Source organism: Macaca thibetana, chromosome 9 (assembly GCF_024542745.1).
Source record: "Macaca thibetana thibetana isolate TM-01 chromosome 9, ASM2454274v1, whole genome shotgun sequence".
Taxonomy (NCBI): domain Eukaryota; kingdom Metazoa; phylum Chordata; class Mammalia; order Primates; family Cercopithecidae; genus Macaca; species Macaca thibetana.
The window spans coordinates 128,780,944-128,796,638 of NC_065586.1; the positions used below are offsets into that span (position 1 = coordinate 128,780,944).

Below are 15,695 nucleotides of genomic sequence, written 5' to 3' on the forward strand. Positions count from 1 at the left end.
CCTTATCTGCCAGTTTTCCAAACAATGTCCTGATTCAAAATAACACCCTGATTTCAAGATGACCCATGCCTGGAGGCTCTCAGGCTCGTTACGGACTCATGGATATAAACTGTTCTGTTGTTCTGATCCATTCTAGACCATAATTCTGTGTCCTAGACGGAGTTTATAATATGTGAAGTTACAGTTCTCCATACAGGTAACTAGTTCAGCTATCCGGATAGATCTAACCAGGATGCCTTCCTTCTCCTTCATGAATTCCACAGACAGTTCGCCTGTGCCTTTGTGGAGTGAGATGACCCCGTGCCAGAGGGCGGTTTTCTGAGCCCAGTCTTTCAGCAGAAGCCCCTGGGACTGGGTGTTAACTCACCCGCAGTCTGTTCCAGGACAGCTTTGCACGGCCCCGTGTTGTAAACTGCGCGTGGAGGTGGTTTGATTCGTGGGTGTGGAGGAACAACAGCATTATTTCCGCCATTCAGTGCCCTGCTCTTTTCTGTAGTCGTTCATTGTTTTCTTCCGAAAGTTTTCATGGAAAAGATCTTATCATTTTGATAACTTGGTTTTCAAAGAAGTGTGGCCTTTCGTCTGTTTGGGATGTGCCGTCCGTGTAACCTGTTGTAGATGTGTGGAGACCCTGGGCTTCTCCTGATGCATCATTTTGTGTTTCTGAAGCATGCTCTTACTGGGCGTCATCACCCCCGTGCACAGTCAGGGTGTTGGGCACACAAGCAGGGCTCCCCAACATGGACCAGCGCTGGTGTGTCAGGGTTCAGGGCTCACAGTCCAGTGGGAGGGGATGTGGAGAGCAGCCTGTGACCACAGAGGAAAAGGAGGCTCACTAAGCCATCGGGGAGTCCAGCGGGAAGGGGTGGCCTTCTGGGGACAGCCTGGAGCCCGCCTGCGGTCCGGGGACAGCCTGGAGCCCGCCTGCGGTCCGGGGGCCAGCCTGGAGCCCGCCTGCGGTCCGGGGCCAGCCTGGAGCCCGCCTGCGGTCCGGGGGCCAGCCTGGAGCCCGCCTGCGGTCCGGGGACAGCCTGGAGCCCGCCTGCGGTCCGGGGGCCAGCCTGGAGCCCGCCTGCGGTCCGGGGGGCAGCCTGGAGCCCGCCTGCGGTCCGGGGGGCAGCCTGGAGCCCGCCTGCGGTCCGGGGGGCAGCCTGGAGCCCGCCTGCGGGGGAGGCCCGGGGCGTGGGGAGTGGGTGGAGGCGTTTCCAGCAGAGGGGCAGCAGCAGAGCCCCCGCGTGCAGCGCTTGCTCCGTGCGGTGTCCGGCGGGCTGGGGACGCCGTCTGAGAAACCCTGGTGCCCTTGGTTCTTCTCCACGTGGCTCACCGGCCGTCCTCTCGCATCAAGGCTGTGTCTCACTGTGCATCTGGTGTTCCGGGGCCCTGATGTGGCAGCTACGCCAGCATAGCTGCAGTTTCTCCACCGCCTCACTCCTGCCAGTGACAGCCCAGGAAATGCTGTAAAATCTAGTTATCCGTGAGGTCATTGGAATTTGAGGACACATCTTTTCTTGTAGTGGCATTTGCCTGCAGAGCTGTGTGCGTCGCAGCCCCCTTTCTTCCCCCATCATGCCGGGAGCAGGGGTCCCCTCTGTTTGCAGAGACCTGGCCTTTGTTGGCTGGGGCTTTGCTTAGGAGCACATCCGTGTAACGTACGCTTGCTTTAGAGAGAAACCAAGCTGTTCTGGTTTAAATTAGCGGGACCCTTTGTCAAGAACTGCATGAAAATATATATGTACGACTTCTGACCCAACTTTCCGTGTGGAGGGGCGGCCGCACGTGGGGATAAAGACCTGCCGATGAAGCTCAGTGGTAATTTTACATGTCATAACTCTCCGTCATCCTGCTTTTCTGTCCCGTGCCTGGAATCTTGCCAGCCCGGGGAGACTGAGAGTGTGTGTCGTCGATGTGGCTCACGTTCAGTCCAGTACAAAGCAGGCCTTGGCGGGTCGCCCTGTGGGAGATGTTGACTTTAAATGAATGTCATGGAGAGAGGAGTCATTTTCTTCAGTTGTTTATTTAAACTTAGTGACTTGTTAAAATTTAGTTTCAAACAGTATTAATTAGCAAGATCATTGGGTTTACCATTAAGGTATATTGAATATAGGGTCCCCCCCCATAGAGATATGGCTTAATAAGTTAGCTCTGCTAGTATATAGAAGGAATTCAACTATTAAGAATAAGAAAGGCACAAAATAAACCTAAACACGTCCAAGTTATCACTGAATATTGTACTGCTGCCACTCTCTTTCTCTGGGTGGTACGGGAGTCGAGGCAGTCCAGTGAGAAATGTCATGGGCCTGAAGGATTTTGAGGCCAGATGCAGTGACTCACCTGTAGTCCCAGCACTTTGGGAGGCTGAGGTGGGAGATTGCTCGAGCCTGGGAGTTGGAGGCTGCCGTGAGCTGTGATCACACCACTGTACTCCAGCCTGGGCAACAGAGTGAGACGCTGTCTCAGATGAAATTAAATGAAATAAAATTAAAATTAAATAAAATATAAGTGTAATAAATATGTTGTCTTAGGACGGGCAGCTTAGTGTTTGGATTCTGAGACCTAGCAGGAATGGTGAAGGGATGGGGGATGAGAGGAAGTCAAAGGGCATGAAAGCATCAGCCTGGCCCAGGTCTGAGGATGCTGTAAGTTACTAATCCTGCCGGTGTGTTCGAGGTGCTGTGACCAAGGCCAGGAGCTCTGGCGTAGAAGTAAAAGCCAGCGTCGGTTCCTGTGCCCAGCCCTGCGCCACTGTGCCCACGGTATCCATCACCTTGGGTCCCGGCGCCCTGTGAGGAGAGAGCTGATGTCGCCTCCCGCTCGCGGGGGTCGTGAAGGCTCCGGAGCTTGGTGACCCCACAGCTGATCGCCCCATGGTGTCCTAGGGCGTGTGGGCACAGTGAGGCCTCTTCTTTGCCGGGGAGGCGTGGCGGATCTCAAGCCCACCCACTTCCCCCGCCCGGACACCACAACAAAACCAGAGTTGTGCATCAAGAAAGCCTGGAAACAGTCAGACCACCAGAATCACTCAGGCCACTGGCACCAAGGGTTGTCTGTTTTCAGAACTTCTGTTGTTGTGAGCACAGCCTAAAGGGACAGCTGGCCCCTGGGGAACCACGTTCGGCCGGCCGTTAGGGAGAATTGCACTGCCTGGGCCTGAAGGCAGTGGGCTGTCTGGCCTCCTGAGTGCCCGGGTAGCCCATGCCCATGTCCATGAGGGAGGATCCCGCTCGATGCGTCCATGCAGAGGCTGCTGCGTACTCAGGCATGGCCGCCCTTGTCTCCTGCTGCCGCTGCCACCTGCAGCACAGACGGGGCCTGTCCATGGGGCCTGGTCAGAGCCGTTTCTGTCTCCCCAGCCTGGGCCCGTCTTCCCTTGCTGGCTGTCCACCTGCTCAGCTGTGCCTGGACCATGGCCACTGGGCTCTTGGGAGGCGGGCCGTGCCCGTGGCTCTTGGGAGTGGGCCGTGCCTGTGGCTCCATGCTCTTGGGAGTGGGCCGTGCCCGCAGCTCCGCCCGGCTCACAGTGAGTGTTGTGTTGTCATGGCACCTCCAGGCTCCCAAGCCCAGCACAGGCAGCACCGGCCCCTTCTCTCCCCACCTTTCCCCTCCTCCAAGGAAGTCCGTCCTGCTGGGCCCTCGGTGGCTGTCAGGGCACCACCACCGCAGCACCGGACAGAGAACCCTGTGGGGGGCCTGCTTCTTGGAAGCGCTGTGCGTCCTGTGTTCCAGGAGAGCGGGGTCCATCAGCGCCTCATGCCTCATCCTGCTCAAGTGACGTGTGGCTCCCCGGCTGCGTCGCGTGTGTCCCGCCCAGGGTTTCCTGCCGGGTGAGGCGGTTCGTATCCTGGCCTGCGGCTGTCAGGACTTCCGTGAGTGGCGAGGTGTGCGGTGCGGAGCAGTGGCTGGACTGGCAGTGGGAAGTAGACGGGGACCTGCAAGGAGGGGGGGCCATGTCGGTACTGAGGCCGCTCTCCGAATTCTCTGCCCGCGTGTCCTCTCGGAGCCTCTTGGAAGCCGCCAGGTCACACAGGAGGCCGCACTGACAAGGATATTAAGGATGTTTGCGGCCGTGCTCTTTAGCTGTGAAAGTTTGGGACAAATTCAGCACGCCGCAGTGGTGATTACGGGAGTCAGAATCCTTGCTGGGGACCTCAGAGACATGTCGGGGATCTGGGAGCCTTGGTGGTGCGGGCGGGGCAGGGGACCGGTGGCCGTGACGCCAGGCTCAGTTCCCGGCTCTGCCACTTAGTGGAAGTGACCTTGCGCGAGTTGCTGCTGTGTGTCGGCGTCCTCTCAGGCTGTGAACAGGCGGCGGAGTGCCTGCCTCCTATACACATGAACACACACGCATACACAGGCACACGTGTACGCACACATGCCCAGGCACACACGTGCTGGTACGTGCTCCCGCACACACATGCACACGTGTGCGCCCTTGCTGGGGTTGTGCCTGGGTGTTGCTAATGGCAGACTTCCTGGTGAGATTGTGACCAGTTGATCTTGAGGCTCCCAGATGCTCTGCGGTAAACGTGTAACTTGTTTTAACTGGAAAAAAGGCCTTCAGATGATTGAAGAGGGCTCTGAGAAAACTGGACTCCTCTGTATGGAATTTATAGTGATGGGAAATTGAAAAGAACTGGAAATGTAAATAACTAGAAGCACAAAGGCGAGGTGACTCCTAGAATCTGTCCAGAAGAACCCATGGTCGCAGACATGGGGCCCCGTCTCTGCCAGACCCTGGTGGCTCCCAGGCCGTGGGAGCGGTGGAGGAGGCGGTGCCCTGTGTGGCGTGTGGCTCTGTGGGCAGCTCCGACCACCCTGACGGTGTGATTCTCTCCCTCCAGGTCGTGCACACACACAAGCCGCACTTCATGGCCTTGCACTGTCAGGAGTTTGGAGGGAAGAACTACGAGGCCTCCATGTCCCACGTGGACAAGTTCGTCAAGTAAGTCTCGGGGCAGGTGCTGGTGTGTGTCCACTTCTCCGGGGATGGGGGGTGCCGGCGGGGTCTTTTGATGGTACTATGATCCCCAGCCTCACCATTCAGGACTCACCTGGGGGTCATCTTGGCTGAGTCTCAGTTTTCCAAAGAGAGGAGTGGCCCAGACATGTGACTGCGAGCCTCCTTGGGGCGGCGACGGAAGGCCACGGAGTGACAGCCCGCTGCCTCCACACGGCGAGGGTCTGTGCTCTCGGGCCAGGGCACGTGAGCCCCAAGTACCGAGCAGAGCCGTCCCCGTGTGTGTGTGTCTGTGGCTGGGCCTGCGGTGGCCGGGATTCACATCCCACTGCGGAGTCTGTCTCAGGGAGGTCGGCTGGGAGCGTCCATCTTTCTTGGAGGCGAAATCTCCATCGTTTAGGAGGAAGGTGCCCCGCATGTGGTCCCAAAGTGCACGCCCTGAAACTTCCGACAGGGCCGGCCCAACTGGGTCCTGTCAGGGAGGAGGGGGCGCCCGGACCTGGGGCATCCAGGAGTGGACAGGAGTAGGTAGGGGCAGGCAGGCTCGTGTTCAGACATGGGGCCTCCTCTTGGCTGTTGCTAATAGTGGCTGCTGTATTTTCCTGAGGGCGCAGCCATGCAGCCCGTCCTCCGTGTCCCCTACAGTGTGGCCTTGGCACATTCCCGTGTTGGGGGGCTCGTCTCCACCTCCAGACCCTGGGCAAGCCCTGGCTTCTTCGCAGCATGAGGGCTTCTGGGACCAGCCCCCAACATCGCAAAGCTTCACTGCTGCCACACTCTGTGGGTCGACATAGCCACGTGGAGTCGGGATCTGTGGGCAGAGCTGTTGAGCCCTCCCGGCCTGGTGCCAGTGTGAGTGTGAGCGAGGCTTCAGGCAATCCCAGCCGCTGCGTCCTCGCTGTCCAGGTGCCGGCTGTCGTGCAGTGACATAAGCCCTCTGTCTTGAACTCCCAGCACAGGGTCCTTGAGCAGAACAAAGTGATGGTTTCAGCTGCTAAAAAAAAAACTGCCACAACTTCCCAAAATAATCTATAATTTAAGGCAGTTTTCTTTTCTTTTCTTTTTTTTTTTTAAATACGGAGTCTCGTTCTGTCACCCAGGCTGGAGTGCAGTGGCGTGATCTCGGCTCACTACAAGCTCTGCCTCACGGGTTCACACCATTCTCCTGCCTTAGCTGGGACTACAGCTGCCCGCCACCACACACAGCTAATTTTTTTGTTTTTTTGTTTTTGATAGAGATGGAGTTTCACCATGTTAGCCAGGATGGCCTCAATCTCCTGACCTTGTGATCTGCCTGCCTCAGCCTCCCAAAGTACTGGGATTACAGGTGTGAGCCACCATGCCTGGCCAGTTTAAGGCAGTTTTAATCAAAATCTTAGTGGCATTTTTCCTAACACTCAACAGACTAATACTAAAATTGCCATATAAGAGCAAAGGGTCAAGAATAGCTAAAAGAATCCTGAAAGAAAACAAAGTGGATTCTCACCCAGCTTGACCCCAGGGATCATTCCGAAGAAGCGGTGGGGCAGGTGGCATGGCACAGGCCCGGAAAGGAGAGCAGGTCAAGGCAGGTGCGCAGCCCAGAGAGCAGAGAGTGGAGTCGAGGCCCCGCCCAGTCCCTCACGGCTGCACCTGGAGGAGGACAGGTGGGGACATGGGCAGGGGCACGGGATCGTTGGTGTCCTGTGTTGGGAAAAATGAAATTGGATCCCTGCTTTATGTCATAAGCAGCCTCTTCTCACTCACCCTATGTAAGACGAATTTCAGTTGTATTAATTACATAAATGTAAAAGGCAACATTAAACATTTCAGTCTAAAATATAGGAGAAAATCTTTACAGTTTTGAGATGAGAGATTTCTTTTAAAATGTACAGGAAGTGCAGCCTACAGAGTAGAAGGTTGAAAAATGTGGCCGTGTTTGAACTAAGCATTTGCTTATGAAAAGGCACCAAAATGAGGTCAGAATTAAGCCATTTTGGGAAAAGAGATCCGCGGTGCACCTTCCTGACAAAAACCAGCGTCTCCATATATGAAGAACTCAGTGAGTCGGCAGGAAAAGGAAGGCAGCCGCTGTTGGGAAGCGGGGCACCTTCCCGAGGAGAGAAAGTGAGGAGGGACCCTGAGCACGGAGGACGCTGCCCTCGCAGCAGGCGGGGATGCCATGAGCCGGACGGGAATGATGTCGCCGTGTTCGGTGTGACGGCCTCACTGCAGAGTGTGGCCCCACGGCCTCGTGCCCCGCCGTGCCGTGTGTGTTTCCTTCCTCCGCACTTTATGCCTGATGTACAGCATTGTGATTTTTGCTCTAAACAATTTTCTTTTTAAAAGGTTAAGACGTGAGAGAAACGCCATTGATTTGGACCAGTTCCCTGGCTGGTTTCAGTGCCCTCCGCCCTTTTGTGTGGATTCTGGTTTTTATCTGGCATCCTTCTCCCTCTGCCTGAAGAACGTTCTTTAACATTTATTTTAGCACAAGTCAGCTGCTCATGAATTTTCTCAGCTTTTGTTTATCTGAAAAAGGTCTTTGTCCTCATTTTTGAAAGCTGTTTTGTTGTAAATAGAATTCTAGCTTGTCAATTTTTTTTTCCTCTCACTACTTTAATGATATCGCCCCATTGTCTTCTGTATTGCATTGTTGCTGGTGAGAATCTCGTCATTGTTCTCTCTTAATTTTCTTGTATATAATGTGCCCTTTCCTCCACTGCTAGGTTTTGTCTTTATAGCTGGTTTGCAGCAACCTGATTATCTTGTACTTTACTTTGATGTGCTTTATGTTTATCTTGCTTGGGGCTGTTTGAGCTTTTGCAGTCTGTGGGTTTATCGTTTTAATCAAATTTGGGGAAAGTTTGTCCATTATTTCTTTAAATGCTGTTTTTCTTTTCCTTCCCTTCTCTTTCGTTCTCAGGCTCCAGCTACCTGTGTTAGATTGCCTGGTTCTGCCCCACAGGGCCCCAGAGCACTCCTGATTTTTTCCAGCTCATTTTCCCTGTGTTTCGGTTTGGATCGCTTCTGTTGCTGTAGTTTTAAGTTGCCGGGCTCTTTTCTGTTGCAGGTTTTGATCTTCTCTTCGGTCCATGCAGTCAGTTCTTTCATTTCTGATGTTGTGTTTGTCAGCTCTTTCCAGAAGCCTCACGTGTGCTTTCCCTGTCCTTGCTTTTCCCTGTGTCTATGCGTTCCTTTTGCTCCCTGGTCACAGTTGTAATGGCTGTTCCCAGCTGCTTTCAGCTCATTTCGTCATTTTTGTCTTCTCTGGGTCTGTTTCTGTTGACTGCTTCTTCCTATCAGCTCACTCCATTTTTGCCTCTTCCGGGTCTGTTTCTGTTGACTGCTTCTTCATAGGATGACGGGACACATTCACATGGTGTTGCTGCTTCTCATATCAAGTTATTTTCCATACAATGCCAGACATTGCGAATGTTACATTGTTTAGTGTTTGAGCCCTGTTTTCTTCCTTTAAAGCATGTTGACGGTTGTGTTTGCCAACAGTTAAGCCGCCTGGGGATCAGTGGGAGTCTGTCAAGGCGTTCTTTGCCTTGCCCTTCTCTACTGGTGCGGTTTTATTTTCTTCAACGTGGAGCCCCCTTCTTCCTGACACGTGGACTGGCTGGATCACGGGGTGCTGGTCTCCTGTCTCCCCACTGTCTTGAATAAGCAAGCGTGGGTGGGGGATGATGTACTGTCTCCGTGGAGGGGCCGGACAGGTGGGGCCTCGTCCTCCCGTTCACGGGCTCCAGGGGTGTGCGGTGGCCTCCTCTGCAGCCATGCTTTGCGGAGATGGTGGCGAGCTTGTCTCCTTAAGGCTTTCCTGATGATAAAATGTGACCAGTAGGATGAACGGTCAGGGACAATGGCGTGTCCAGAGGTCCTTTCCCTCCTGTGTGGTTGCAAGGCCGTGGCAACTCAACCACCATCCTCACTGCCACTTCTGGGAGGAGCAGAGGGGGACAGAACCGCCTTGGCCCTGGGGTGCATGTGCCCCAACCTGTGTGTGCTGGTGGCTATTGGGGGTCCAATTTCTCTCTTAAGACCAAGCGTGAGCTATCAGGAAACCCCCCAGAGCTTGGAGTTGTGCTTCCCTGGCATGAGACCTTGGGTGTTTTCTCGATGTCTCCAGCCCTGGGAGGCCTCAGACCCCGGCATCTCACAGGCAGCGTGGAGACCAGAGCCTGCGGGAGCTCCATTCTCTGCCCTCTGCCTGTCATGGGTGGACGGTCTCACGGTGATGTGCCCATGTGCTGTGGCCCCGCTTTACACCTTGTGGGCATCTCATGAGGTACAAGGCGTCTGTGTGGCTTTTCCTCAGGAACTTACTTTCTTCCTTCCAGAGAACTATTGTCGAGTGATGCGATGAAAGAATATAACAGGGCTCGAGTCTACCTGGACGAAAACTACAAATCCCAGGAGCACTTCACGGTGAGTCGCTTCCGCTGCCCGGCACAGGGGTCAAACAGGCTGGCCTTGGCGGAAGCCGGCCCTTTTGCCTGTGTAAATGGAGAGGGGGTTGGGGTGCTCCCCGCCTGAAGCCTCACTCCCGCCGCCCTCCCTGGCGTTCCCACAGCCTGCTTGGTGGTCTGCTCGGTGGTCTGAGCCCGTGGCTGGCCTGACAGGGAAGGTGGCCCAGCACGCACAGGGTCTTGGGGCTCCAGACCAAGCCCAAGCAGGAGTTGGGGAGTGACAGCTGGGGAGAGGCCCAGGGCCTCAGTGTGTGTGAAAAAGAGGGAGTCCGAGGCTCCGGGCGTGTAGATGAGAGGTTGGACGGCAGCCGGGATCCGCTCCGAGAGCCACCATCGCCAGCCCTGCTCCCATGCTGGGGCATCCTGCCTCGGAGAGAGGCTGTTCCTCGGGGTGAGCACAGGGGGAGTGGGACGTGAGAGGTTGGACGGCAGCCGGGATCTGCTCCGAGAGCCACCACCGCCAGCCCTGCTCCCATGCTGGGGCATCCTGCCTCGGAGAGAGGCTGTTCCTCGGGATGACCACAGAGGGGTGGGACAGAGCCTTCCACAGGGCTGCGAAAGACCGGTCCCTCCTCTGGTCCCTCCTCTGCGGTCCTCTGTCAGGTGGACACATGAGAGCGTGGTCCTGGTGGACGTGGCAGCCACAGAGACACAGGCACCAGGTGTCTGGGAAGGGACAGGAAGCCCCTCGGAGGAGGGGATGCTCTGCAGGTCGTGAATAACTTGCTGTTGGTTCAAAGACCCACATCTTAAATCCCGTCTTTACGCCCTGGGCCCTCTGGCCTGGGTCCATGTCCCCTGTCTCTGGGGAGGCCCTGGGTCCCCTGGCCTGGGTCCATGTCCCCTGTCTCTGGGGAGGCCCTGGGTCCCCTGGCCTGGGTCCATGTCCCCCGTCTCTGGGGAGGCCCTGGGTCCCCCTGGCCTGAGTCCATCTTCCCCGTCTCTGGGGAGGCCCTGGGTCCCCCTGGCCTGGATCCATCTCCCCTGTCTCTGGGGAGGCCCTGGGTCCCCCTGGCCTGGATCCATCTCTGGGGAGGCCCTGCATCCTTCTCCCCCATCTCTGGCCTGTCCCAGCATCAGTGCCTACCAGCCATCATCCCACTGTTGCATGACAGACCCTTGTTAACCTGCCCTCTCCCTGGCGGGCGCCCCTGTAGGCAGCAGTGCTGAGGGTCTCGCTCTCCAGTGTTCCCCTGCCCTGCGGGTGGGACTCTCATTACTCTTTGGGTTCAAGGGCCATCTCACTCGTTTGGGCATCTACTGCCAGTTAATCAATGTCCCACAGCTGCCCTGCGTGGTCCCCAGCCGTAGTCGAGTCTGTACAATCCCAGGAATCCCCTGTTCGGTCTCCGCCCCTCCTGCTATCAAGCAGCTGCCCACACACAAGTGGCCTCTCCTCATGTTCCGTGGGGCACGTGGGGGCCGCAGGGCCCACTCACACCAGAGCCAAGGCCTCATCCCTGTGGTCAGGATGTCGCTCCTCCTGTCAGCCTTCCTTCCTCTCCCACCTTGGTCCCTCCTCCCGACCAGCTTCTTCCTCTCAGCTCTGCCATCCTTTCCATAAAACGGCAGCTTCCTTGACCCTCTCACTCTCCTCTGCCATGACCCAGCATCCTGTGTTTCCCAAGTGGGGGCTTATTCAGATGGAAAAGAAAAATACCACTGGGTGAGCAGCAGATTAGACATTGCAGAAGAAAAGAGGTGACTGAACTTGAAGACAGCCACAAAAATCACAGTGAAACAGAGAAGGACTGAAAAGTGGATAGAAATCACGGTGAAATACCAGGTGTCCTAACACGTGTGACTGCATCCCCAGGAGGAGTGGGAAGAGGAGGCAGACAGGGCAATGCTTACAGATGTCATGGCTCAGATTTCTTCACCATTCCATGAAACTTACAGAAAGATCCAAATACTGCAACAAGCTTCAAGCCAAATAAACATACCAATGCGTGCCAAGGTCAGATTGCTGAAAATAAACATACCAATGCGTGCCAAGGTCAGATTGCTGAAAATAAACATACCAATGCGTGCCAAGGTCAGATTGCTGAAAGCAAATTACACGAAGGCCCTTTGCGACCCGCCATCCTCAGAAGAGCAGGGCTCTGCTCCCTGCCTCTGCTCCCTGCCTCTGTGTGCCGCCCTGCCGTGGGAGCCTCATCTGTGCCAGTCACCAGCCACCTCTTCCTCAGGGGGACCGTCGCTCAGCCCTTTCCAGCTTCCTTTAAATAAAAAGACACAGGTACTTTAAAAGTGAAGGGACGGAAGAAGATGTACCTTGCAGCAGTCGTTAGAAGAAAGTAGGAGTGGCTGTCTCCATGTCACAGTGACCTCAGAGCGAGGGTGTTGTCAGGGCGGAGAGGGGTCATTTCATGATGATAAGGGGTCAGCTTTTCGAGAGGACATAGCGGTTGTGAATGTGTGCCCCTAATATCAGAGCTCACTTAGACACGAAACCGACAGGGCGGATGGAGACAGACAGGCTCTGCACCGCAGGAGGACCCCACAGTCCCCTCTTGCTGACTGACGTGCAGGTGGGCGGAGGAGCAGTGCCCAGCACCTGCGCCCTTGGTGTCTGAGGCTCTCCAGCCAGAGCAGCGGTGGACGCAGCCACAGACAGAAGGCACCCGCGTGCTGGGCCCTGGCCAGAGCAGGCCTCTCGGTCTGTCCGAGCCTGGCTGGGATACCTGAGAACGAGGCACACATGGGCTGGATGGAGGGTCAGCGTCATGCTGTGGTTCTGTTTCCACCAAAAACATCTTTCCACAGCAGGACGAAAGCCTCAGCAAAACCTTTAGGCCCCCGAGGGCCGTGACTGCTGTCCACACCTGCCTTGCCGTCCACACCTGCCTTTCAGGGTTTTCCAGGTGGGTCCGGAGTGGCCTGTGCTTGAGGGCTCAGGTCCACCCGAGACTGCCTGGTGTGCGTAACTGGGCATCTGCACCTGGCTGCTGGGCACAGGCCATGCCAGCCCCGTATGCGCTCTGGGGTTGTTCTCCCTTCTTTCCAGGGGTCCTCCCTGGCCCTGGGTGGTTCCAGCAGAACAGTCGCCAGGGCACAAGTCTGGTTCTCGAAAGAACTTGCCCCTGCCTCTATGAGACAGAAATGGTCTAAACACGTTCTCTCACCAAAAAGAATTAAATTAGAAGTAAATAAAAAAGATTTACGGAAAAGTCTCAAATGTTTGGAAATTAACTTATTAATTACTAACCCCAAGTCAAACAGAATGTCACCAAAGAAATGAGAAAATACTTTAAATTATGTGAAAAGCTAGAACCTTCAAAATCTGTGAGATGCCAAAATAGTCTGCACCCACTGCAGATCCTGCAGCAGCCTTCAGCGAGGGGAGCACGGCCCCACCTGTGAAAGGAAAGGTGCCTCTCGGGGGAGGAAGCACAGGGGCTGGGCTGGGCCCCCTCCACAAGAAGCCGCTGCGCACTTGGTGCCTCAGAGTGACCGACAGTGGTGCGGCCGGCGTGCACACGCTCCCCGGTTGGGTCTCTGAGATGTCTGACTCCAGGGTGCAGGGTGCCAGGGCGGCCGAACAGGCCCCCCAGAGGCAGCCGTGCCGGGTGTGAGGCCCCGAGGCTGTTCCTCTGGTTACCCTCACGACGGGAGTTTCTAGAAAATGGGACAGGATAAGGCTTGGGAGTGGGAGTGGGTCTCAGGCCTGCTCTTGGGGAACTGGGGCCTGGCAGGAGCTCCCATGCCTGTGCCGCCGCCCTTCAGCTCAGTGGGCTCCAGCCCCAGCTTCCGTTTCTGGGCACAGCCCTGGTCTCTCCCACAGCCACGGCCCTGAGTGAGGCTTTAGGCCAGGTGGATGGTAGAGGGCAGCCTTGCCTGGCAGTGGGGAGGGTCCGGGATGCCCCAGACACCCAGTCGGGAGCTCACGCCAAGCTGGCACCAGGTGGGCCTGTCATCCCTGTCTTGTCACTGAGACTGGGCCGGTGGGTCCCGGAACGCTGCCCCCGGGGCCACCACTGGCCGCCTCAGTGGCCTGGTCTTTGCTGGGGGCCCTTGGGGTGTCTGGGTGGCAGGTCCCGACTTCCCCGGGGTCCTGGGCAGAGCTGGACAGCAGCGGCCAACCAGCCAATCACCCTCCTGCCCCAGCCAGGTGCCCTCCGGCTGTCAGAGGGAGGAAAATTTAATTTTTACAAGATTGATGGTATTGGAGCAATTTTTTTAGCTGAGTCTGGTTCAAATAATAGGCCATTAATTGAAAAAGGAAATTGAAATGAATTTATCTTGTACATAAATGCTGTCATGGGTATTAATAGGGATCAGAAAATAGTGGCCGGTTCCCAGAAGGCAGTTGAACCTGAAGCTGCGCCTGGCGCGTGAGCCTGTTGGGTGGGGGACGCGGCTGAGGGGCTTCGAGCGACCTGCGGTGCCCATTGCCACCAGGAGATGGCGCCCACGCAGCGCCTGAGAGTTTCCTGCCAGCGATGATCAGAAGGCAACTTTTATGCTTAAAAAATGACGATATTAGGCCGGGCACAGTGGCCGATGCCGGTAATCCCAGCACTTTGGGAGGCTGAGGCTGGGATGGCCTGCACCGACCCCACCAGGCGAGGTGGACCTGGCTCAGGGCAGAGGGCCTGAGGAGGTGCCCAGGCTGATCCCTGGGCTCTGCGCCCACATGGAGTATGGAAAAGTGGCGAGAGCCAGGCTGGAAGACACCTGAGTGCCAGGCGGTCCACGTGCCTCATCCCTGAAGCGCATTCGTCAGAGCCCCTGCTTCTGGGTTCGGCCTGGTGTCCCTACCCCTGGGAACGTGTCTGCCCACAGCACTGCAGACAAGGCCTGGGGGAAGCCCCCCGCGGAGGTCTCGGCACAGCGTTGGTACCCAGAGAAATTTCTTAGCCACCGCGGCGCACCCTCCCACACGGGCCTCGACACAAGAAGTGCCTGGGCGAGGCTTTCCAGGGCTGCCACGTGTCTATTGATCCAAAGCTCCAACAGCACGGAAATCCTGTATTTGGTCCGCTGGGCACACGGGGAGCCCCGAGAACACATCACTCAGTGCCTGGAGAGCCGACATCGGCCAGAGAATGCAGGGCAGCGGCTTCCCTGAACTCTGCTTCCAAGAGGGTTCCGTGAGGAAGAGGTTGCAAGTTCATTTTCGTTTAACCTCACCGGTGTCTGGTTTCACCACAGGAGGGAGCCCTGCGGCGGGAGGGGTGGGGGGCCGGTCACTGGGCTTTGCTGCTGATTTGGCCTACCTGGGAAGCCCAGAGGATGAATGGGGGTCTTATTTATTTTAGTGACTTGAGGCTTGCGTGGGACCTGGTAGGAGCCAAGGCCATCCTGTCCTCCCAGCTCTGCTTGGTGATTTACCATCCAAGGCACTGGCTCGCGTGTCACCCGCCCCTCCCGGAGAGGCTGTGTGGGGCTGTGGGTGCCTGAGTGTAGGTCCCAGCCTGTGTCCTGGGCTCTAGTCCCATTGAAGCCTTGCAGCTGGCTGGGCATGGGTCCCACGCAGACTGGTGTTGGCGGGAGGGCCTGGCGTGGGCACCTGCAGCAGGTTCTTCACCTCCCAGCAGTGACCGTGGCCTCTCAAAGCCTCAGCTGCTGCAGTAAGCTTTCCTGCCGGGAGCTATGAGCACGGCTGGGGCCCACGCCCAGGACTGCCCCGACCGGACTGAAAGCCCTGGCTCCTAGAGGGAAGGTACAGTGGGGTCAGGGTGCGAGAAGGAAAGCCCCGCTCCCCTCTTCATCCACCCACCCGGAAGAAGTTTGGAGAAACCACGCCTTTGAAATGGCTTGAGGTTGGAGCACCTGGCCGCTGGTCACCAACCAGGGGCTCACCCCTCTCCCACCCCCTAGCGCTGCCTTTGCACCTCGGAGGGCAGGTCTCTGCTGGCACCATGAGTGACCTGCAAGCATCACCATGGTGGACTCTGCTCATGCCTTGGTGGCTTCTAGGCTTTTCCCGGGGCCCAGGCCTCCTGCAGAGCAGGGCCTGCCTCCCCCGTGACTGGGGTCTGTGGAGAGTGGCACAGATGCCCTTTGCAAGTGCTGTGCACGGCAGCTCACAGCCCCCACCCCCAGCTCTGAAGTCTGTAAGAGGCAGGCTCTTGGCATGGCCCCCAGGCAGCGGCCCTGGTGCTCTTGGGGCGGGGGCCCCAGTACCCTGCGGTGGCCCAGGAACAGGAGGCCCGCTGCTTCCTGGGAGAGACCCTTCTGCTTTCCCTCCTCCTCCTCCGTGAGCTCCCCCTTCCTCTCTTGTTCTCCTAAATAAGACTTTAGGGGGAATTTATGGAAAATTGATGGAGTTTACGGATGTTCTT

The 15,695-nt window shown here is 56.7% G+C and overlaps 1 protein-coding gene across 3 annotated transcripts in view; it reads left to right on the forward strand.

Moving 5' to 3' along the window:
• The window catches only part of INPP5A (inositol polyphosphate-5-phosphatase A), a 195,294-nt gene that overhangs the window by 57,537 nt on the left and 122,062 nt on the right, over positions 1-15,695 (forward strand). For all 3 annotated transcript variants that reach the window (XM_050805523.1, XM_050805525.1, XM_050805524.1), the window contains exons 3-4: positions 4,839-4,939; positions 9,280-9,367. In XM_050805523.1, coding sequence (XP_050661480.1) covers positions 4,839-4,939; positions 9,280-9,367 — 189 coding nt within the window. The remainder of the gene's footprint in view (positions 1-4,838; positions 4,940-9,279; positions 9,368-15,695) is intronic.